Here is an 8,211-nt window from a genome sequence, read left to right as displayed (position 1 = left end):
GAAGGGCGGCGTGAAAATGCAGAAGAAAAGCGATTGGAGGAGGCCTGTCTTGAAAGCAAGAAAATGGGAAAAATGGAGTATGAGTGAAAGAAAAAGGAAGGTGATTGAGCGGGATATGAAGAGCCAGGGGCATGGGGGTAATTTTAAAGGAGCTCAAATCGAGGAGTCAGGAAAATGAACCAAGCGATGAACGACACGTGGATGGCGAAAATCGAAGAGGCAGAGATGCGTGCACTCAGTACACGTGCCCATGGGAAAGGGACGCGTGCCGCACCCGATGAGATCCGTGACTGTGAAGTGGGAACAGCTGTTATCCTCTCGAGAACCGAAAAGGCAAAGAGGCCGCAGAGCATAGGGTGAAAGGGCTTCTCGGTCCCCGGTACCAGACAGTACTTACGGCCCCAGGCACCGAGAGGGGCATCTGTGTCATCCTAATTCGTGACATATGAGGTGGCAGGTCTGCGGCCCCAGGGTGACATAAGGAAAGGAAATCGGATGGCACAGAATCAGGTCTACGGTACCCTGAAAGGAGATGGGCCTTTACGGATAAAGGACATGGACGGGCCTTTGGGCCAAGCCGGAGGCAGAACAAGAGAGTCGGGACGGGAAGCACTGTAGTAAAAGCCGCGGAACCCTAAAAGACAGCTGGAAAGATTGGCACCGTAGGATCGGATGCAAGATCAACGAACGAGGGAAGGCGAAAAGAAGTGGGAGAGAAGAAAGATGAAAAAGAAGAAAAGAGACGAAAAGCGACTGGTGAGATTATTGAGTGTTGTAATATCGGTTGACACAAATACAACAACGCAGATTCTTCTAGTATTTATTTGTATTATGTGGTGTTGAATTGATTATAGAAAGGACAGCTGTTTGTTATGGAAGTGCTGCCAGAAGATTTGGTGTTTACGATTTTACTTTGGCTACCGGTGGCATCTCTTTTACGATTCAAGTCTGTGTGCAAATCATGGTGCTCTTTAATCGAAAGCTCCCCTTTTATCACCCAGCATCTTGCCACTCTCAAGGATAATAATAATAATGATGACCATCAACTTATCATTTTGGATCCTTCTCAATGTCATGACACACCTTGTTACTCACTTAGATTCTCCTTACTCTCTGCTACTGGTACCAACTATAAAGTGCCCAAAGTCTTAGATTTACCCCACCATTTTGACAATGCTCTTGAGTCCCCAAATATCATTGCTTCTTGTAATGGCATAATTTGTCTTCGACCCGACCTTTCCGAGAATGTTTCATTGTGGAACCCTGCTTTGAAAGAATTCCGAATTCTTCCGGAGCCATCAGTCCCTCCTGAAGAATTGGTTCCTGACAGCAGGCTGGACTTCTATTTTGGTTTTGGTTATGATGCTATTACCAACGATTACAAAGTTGTCAAAGTTATTTTTCTGAATCTGATGACATGTCGAGTTGATCTGTACAGCTTAAGCACGGATTCTTGGAGACCTATTGACACTGTAGTGCCTTTCCCTCATGTATACTCAGATCCTAAAGCACCGTTACGGAATGGAATTTATTGTTGGTTGGGAGAAGATGAATCAGAACGACATGCAATTCTTTCATTCGACTTTACCACTGAGGTGTTTAAAACTATGACAGTGCCAGATGATTACGGTGTTGGTTACCATGGTTATTTGAAGTTGGCCTTGTTAAGAGAAAACATTGCTTGCATTGAGTGGGTGTTTTATTCAAATAATCCGTACATATGGCACTGTAAAATATGGGTGTTGAATGAATATGATGTAATGGAGTCTTGGACGAAACTAAATACAATAGAGTTAGAGCTTTTTGCTTATCCGTGTGCAGTTTTGATGAATGGGAAGATAATTGGGTATGGGAGTAATGGAGGAAATTTGTGCTTTTACGATCTTGTTGTCCAAGAATTAAAGTATTTCCCATTGGATCCGGTAAGTTTTGTAACCGAGGTTGTTGTCTACAACGCGACCCTAGTTTCAATCAAAAGCACAGTTCGTGCAGCTAATAACTTGAGTTCCGTGGTAAGTTTCTATATCATTTCTTTAAACTCTTTGTGTTTTTTTTTTTGTTTTTTTTTTCTTTTAATTAAAAAAATGGGCTTGATTTCTAGATAAAATTCTCTGTTTATTTAGACATTAACCAATATCCCATCATGAGTTTCTTGTACTATATGCTGTCTTGTCTGTGAAGAAAAACATGGATGAATAAGACGACGTTCTACTTTTCATTCCATAACTTATTAGTTGTCTTCTAATTGCTAACAAAGGTAGCTGGTGGAAAATGTTTTGTGTACATGGAGAAGGAAGCTCTTTGGAGTGCAAAACGGGAATTGGTTTGAACTAATTCTAAATCAGTTCATACCTGGTAACAGAAAAAACAAAACACTCTCAGGCGGATTTGTAGAATCCAGAATGATTGTGTTTTTATCTATTTTGAGTTGTTAATTTTTTTGAGTCCTCATCAAGGATTTTCCAGTTTCCTCCCTTCTTGGGTATCTTTCCTATTAGACATTTCTTCTCTTTGATCTAACTTTTTCTGGCTTTCAAATCCTTATAATTTCCCAAATCCACTATATGCTCTTATGCGTTTGATGGTGTACATAGCTTCCGTTTAATCCTTTCAGAGTTCTCATCTGGATATCTTACTTGAGATTTTGGAATTGTGTAGGACTTGATGGAAAATCAACCGTCAGCTATTGATTTGACTTTGCTCAAGCAAGGTATTTGTTTGTCCTTTAGATCTGCTTGTCATTTTACTTGTCTGTCATACGTTTATAAAATATTAACATTTTCTTTGCTTTGTTTTATTTCTGTTCCTAACATCAAGTTTGGCTTAGTATATGATGTATACGAAGGCGGAAGCAACTTCAAATCAATAACACCAATGAATAAGAATCAATAAACACCCAAAAACTAGGGTTTTAAGGAAAAACGAAATTCCTTTAATTGAATCTCTCAATTAAGCAATCAATCAATAAACAGAAACAACCGAGCTGGGTGGAATACCTTCTCAAGAAGGGCAGTTTGATTTTGTTTAGTCTATTTACCCAATGAGGCTTCCAAGCCTATTTATAATAAGACCCTATTTCTAATTCTAATTATAGTCCTAATAGGAAACTACTACTAACATAACAAATAAAAATATAAACTAACTAAACCAAACTAAATACTATTAATTCCATGCCCATGCATCAGTATATATCTGTTTTTCTTTGCTTAGACTTATGTCGGTTCCAAACATAGGATTTGTCTTTAGGTTTTTTTTGGGCTGAACGTCTTGTTTGGCTTGGTTTTACTTTGATGAAGTTGTTGTATTTTTCTAAAATTGTGTGTGTTAGGTTTTGTATGTTTGAACTTGTGTTGCATGGGTGCGCCTATTATTCCGGCGTGTCCCGTGTCGTGTCGACACCGACGCGACACAGATTCGCCATTCGAATCTATACTCAGTTTCAAAGAAAAAAATAAAAAAGATTAAGGAAGAAGGAAGATTAAGAAAGAAGAAAGAGAGCGAGAAATGGAGTAGACTGACTTGATGTTGTCGGCTGTGCACCATCTTCTTCCATGGCAGCGGCTGCAACCCAGATCTAGGGTTTGTTTAACACAATTAAGAAGAAGTGGGCTTTTAATAAGTGATGTGGGCTTTAATAAGTGACGTGGGCTTGGGCTATTTTCTTTCTTTCTTCCATAGATAGGATTAAATGGGGCTTTTAATAAGCAATGTGGGCTTGGGCTTTTTTGGAATGGTTATATTCAAGATCTAAACTTGTTTTAAATGGCAAATGGGCTTTATCAAAATCTATATATATATATTTTTTTTCTATTTAAAATAATTTATCTTTTAATAAAATATAATATTAAATTAAAATATTAGCCGTGTCCCCGTGTCTTGATTTTCAGACCTCGCTGTGTCCAAATCGCCGCATCGTGTCCAAACCGGACACTCATACGCATACCATGCAACACAGGTTTGAACCTATATTGTGCAGTCAAAACGACCAAATCGGGTCAGCACTCTGATATAGTCAAGGAGTTATTAGGAAACATTTTGTCTTGGGGAATCTCTTTGCTAGAATGGAACTGTATCTTTTATATACGAGGGAGCCAGTTACTGTGGTCATAATGGGTACTCTTGGTTTAGTTAGGCATTTTAAAGTTCTCCTTGTTCGGCTTCTGTTCGTCCCTTGGGTTAGTCATGTGTTGCTGCTGGGCATTATATCTGCTTTGTGGGATAATTTAATTTTTGTGTGTAAATGATGTCATATATGGTCTATATTCAGTAGTATTTTAATTCCTGTGTTTAGGGTTAGATATATTAGCGCCAGTTATTGTTTTGATGTACTCATTCGGTAGTTTGTTGTTTGGTCTGTGTCTATCTAGTTGGTCTATTTTAGGTTTTGTTGTTTAGTTTCCTTTTCTTATTCCCTTTTATTGGTATTCTAGCTTAGGAATCCAGAGATGGAATATTATATATTTATATTATATAGTGGTTTGGGTGTTGATTGGACTTTTATCATTGCATTTAGAGTCTACTTATGTCATTTCTTACTCCAGGGACATGTCATTTCCTTGCTTCTGTAAATAGACCAGAGTAAGACTTTGTGAGATATTTGTACAGTGGGCACTTCACTGTTTTGATCACTATCTTTCGTGATGAGAGTTTGACAGCTTTAGTCATTGCCTTATGCTGTGAGAGTTGTTTAGATCGAGACCACCCCTTTTAGCTTTGCAAAGAAAGTTATAGCTGCATAGAGTGGGATAAGACGTTTTAAGGCAAAAAGATAGCGCCGGAAGTGAAGCCCCATCATGACTCTCTTTCGGACCGCGACTAGTGTTTGGCACTAGGTTTAGAAGTAAACAATGGTCTCCTTTGCGAGCAACTGATTAAGATGAGATGAACATTGAGCATGTTCTCAGGCATAAAATGCTTTCCTTTCCCCTTATAGGATGTATGTACCAATGTCATACGCGAATCATTTTTTTGCTTCTCCGGTACAAGTGATGTTTGAGAACTCTGGAAATGTAAGTAGTTTTAGTCACATTGTTATTTGTTGGCAGTCCTGGATGACAGAAGTAGCTTAGTAATGGCTGATTATGGACATGTTGATTTGGCTGTGAACTGTGTTAAGAATAAGCAGAAGGTTGACAAGTGAGGGAGGCGCTTGGCTTGGTTTAAGCTGAGCAGTCAAATGTCCTAGGCAGTGCAACACTGCCTATGCTTATGTGGGACTAGTCAGCTAGCACACCCAAAAAGTATGACCTGCACCCACCCTTGTATGTGAGTATGTGACATATATGCCTAGATGACTTACTATTTACTAAATTGATGAAGTGCACATAAATATAGAGATATCGAAAAAATAAGCTTAGATACTCAGGCATCTTCTTCAGCAGCCAAAATCTTCCTCAAGCTACAACACAACATTGTTGGCCAAAATCTGCCTCAAAAGTCTAATATGCTAGACTCCCGCCTAGGCTCTAGGCTCAACCTTAGGCCTAGAATTGCCGTACCTGTCATTGACTGCTGAAAAGTATAGTTTGGGAAGGTGGATCAAGAGCATCAAGAGTTATCACAGTTTTTGGTAATAAAACAGGGTGTGCCTGTGTGCCTCTTAGCACTGCTCTTGGTCCTCCTTCCCCAAAATCTTATGAAATGGTTGGTCTTCCCAAGCTGGAAGGATGAAGAAGTTTGAGTCAGGTTTGGAAAAGCTTTGTCTGGGTCGCTGCTGGTCCAAAGCTACGTAACATCCGTTGTATTCGACATATATCACAGCTGATCAGAGCTTGTTAGTTGAACAGGTTTCAGGTTGAAAGCAAATTCAATGTCAGTTACCACGTCATCTCAATAAATTCGACTTGACCCTGTGCCAAGTGATGTAACGAGTGGTTGTATTTCACATTTATGTCCCTAGATCCTGACAGTTAGATAAGCTCCATCTACCACATGCCCTTGAATTGCTACTCAAACAACACCTGGTTTTAGTCCCTTAAAGTCACCTCGCGCAACGCCTTCTTATATGTATGGGCATGTTATGTCAAATAAGACGGTGACATTCTCCCTCAAATTACATAAGCACCTCGCCATGGTTTGCATCTCAGTGCCGTTCTGGATTTTACTTTGCTTTGTTTTGACCTCCATCTGCATGTGCTATAGTGATTTTACTTGGTTATCCAAAATGAAAAAGTTATTCTACTTGAGATTTTAGATGCTGTAATTTGTATATGTTTATCAAGTATTTCACTCAATCTGATTGTGGCCTGTTCTGCAGGTTGAAGATGTAATGATGATGGGCGATGTTATGAAAAATTGGGCTTCGATCAAATCCCTCAGAGATGTGCTTCCTCATGTGTTATTTGTATTTATCAACTTGTATACAAATCTTGTAGTGATGGAATGACCTTTGAACATGGGTGGCTAATAATAAGTAAGTACACGGAAGCAGTCCCTTAAACTTCAAGAGTAACCATGCATAATGGACCTACTAGAGAGCTAAACAGATGAGCATCCCTCCTGCGCTTACAGTGCCAACTTTATTTTAGCCACAGGAGAGGTACGCTAACCGCCTAAAGGGCATGCATGGTTTTGGTTTTGTATCCCAAATTTGTTGCTTCCATTTTTGACGATTCTGAAAGAAATAATTATTTTAGCCATTCAGTTCTGGTAGAGAATGTTTAGGGTTTTAGTTTTAGACATCAGTAATACGTTGTTCATGGTTATTGTAGTTAAAACGTTGTACAGGGTTGCCCTGTATTGTTAGTTGCAATATCCAGGTATTCAATTATCAGATGATCAGGAATTATTAATTTAATTTGCTAATATTGATCACACAGTACACCACTATGGGGTATTCATTATCGTGTGACGTAATTCTTATTTATTTAGAGATAAAGTTTTCATAAAAGCACCACTTATTTTACTAAAGAGGTAAAGACTCGGTACACCATAACAAAACCAAACTAATCCTAAGACCAAATGGGCACCACTTGAAAATTTAATAGGATCCACTTAAGATTTTTAATGTTTTTATAAAAACAAATGTTTAATTTTGATTAGTTTAGTTTTATCTTACGTTTCATTGAATCAATGTTTTTTTTTAATGTTGACAAATTCAAAATTTTAATCATTTTTCATAAAATTGAACGAATTGGTATATTCAAATGCACGATTGAATAATTTCATTAAAAGTTTTGCTTTGATTTCAACTGTAATAATGTGGAGAAAAGATTATGGCTGATTTGATTTGTAAATTATTATTAGACTTATTTGTTTTCATGTTGGGATTCCACCAAATTTTGATAAATTTTATAATTCAATCAATTTTTTTTTAAATGAAATAAAAAAATCAGTGAGTATCTTCAATTAGTAATAAAAAAAATCAATATATTAAGTATATATATATCTATCTATATCTATATCTTAATATTAAAGCTTCTACAAGGGGTATTTTTCGAACTCTATTAAAATTCCACGTCATCAACTTAATAGTTAACTTAAAATGGGAAACTATTTTCTTTTTAGAATCCAACTTCAAACGGGAATATCTTTTCTTTTTAAAACCAAAACTCAAATAGTAGCATAAAAACTCTTTATTTCCAAATTAAAATCGGATTCCTCCCCCAATTAAAAAACACAAGTTTTTAAAACTTAATTAAAACAATTTGTTAAGAAATTAAAACGGGATTTTAAGACTTGATTAAAATAATTTGTTAGGAAATTAAAACAGGTTAGCGACGAAAACAGGAATTACGATTTGTTATGATTGTTGAGCAAATTTTTAAAAGAGCCGGTGCGTATGCACGGGTTTACTTTCTAGTATTAATATTAAAGCTCCCACAAGGGGTATTTTTCTAGCTCTCTTAAAATTCCACGTCATCAACTCCTATTAAAACGGGAATTTCTCTCCTATTAAAAATAGAAATTCTAGCACTTCTAATTAAATCAGAAATCCTTATCTTATATATTATAATAATAATTCATCTCCTATTGAAAAGAAAATTCTAACACTTGTAATTAAAACAGGAATCCTTCTCCTATTAAAAACGAGAATCACACTTCTACATTAAGATGGGATCTCTGCCCAATTAAAAAATGGGTTTTTAAAACTTAATTAAAACAATTGTTGAGAAATTAAAACGGGTTTTTAAGACTTGATTAAAAAAATTTGTAAGGAAATTAAAACGAATTAGCGACGAAAATAGGAATCACGATTTGTTAGAAAATTTC

The 8,211-nt window shown here is 37.0% G+C and overlaps 1 protein-coding gene across 1 annotated transcript; it reads left to right on the top strand.

Annotated features, from left to right (window-relative positions):
• The first annotated feature begins 255 nt into the window (after nucleotides 1-255).
• Nucleotides 256-6,813, top strand: LOC147495283 (F-box/kelch-repeat protein At3g23880-like). Its single transcript, XM_086563901.1, has 3 exons — nucleotides 256-2,012; nucleotides 2,659-2,710; nucleotides 6,257-6,813. Exons 1-3 carry the CDS (start codon nucleotides 873-875, stop codon nucleotides 6,259-6,261), a joined length of 1,197 nt encoding a protein of 398 aa, XP_086420027.1. The 5' UTR covers nucleotides 256-872; the 3' UTR covers nucleotides 6,262-6,813.
• The last annotated feature ends 1,398 nt before the right edge of the window (nucleotides 6,814-8,211 follow it).

This window comes from Coptis chinensis, chromosome 6 (genome assembly GCF_015680905.1).
Source record: "Coptis chinensis isolate HL-2020 chromosome 6, ASM1568090v1, whole genome shotgun sequence".
Classification (NCBI taxonomy): Eukaryota; Viridiplantae; Streptophyta; class Magnoliopsida; order Ranunculales; family Ranunculaceae; genus Coptis; species Coptis chinensis.
This window is presented reverse-complemented; position numbering and strand designations above follow the sequence as displayed.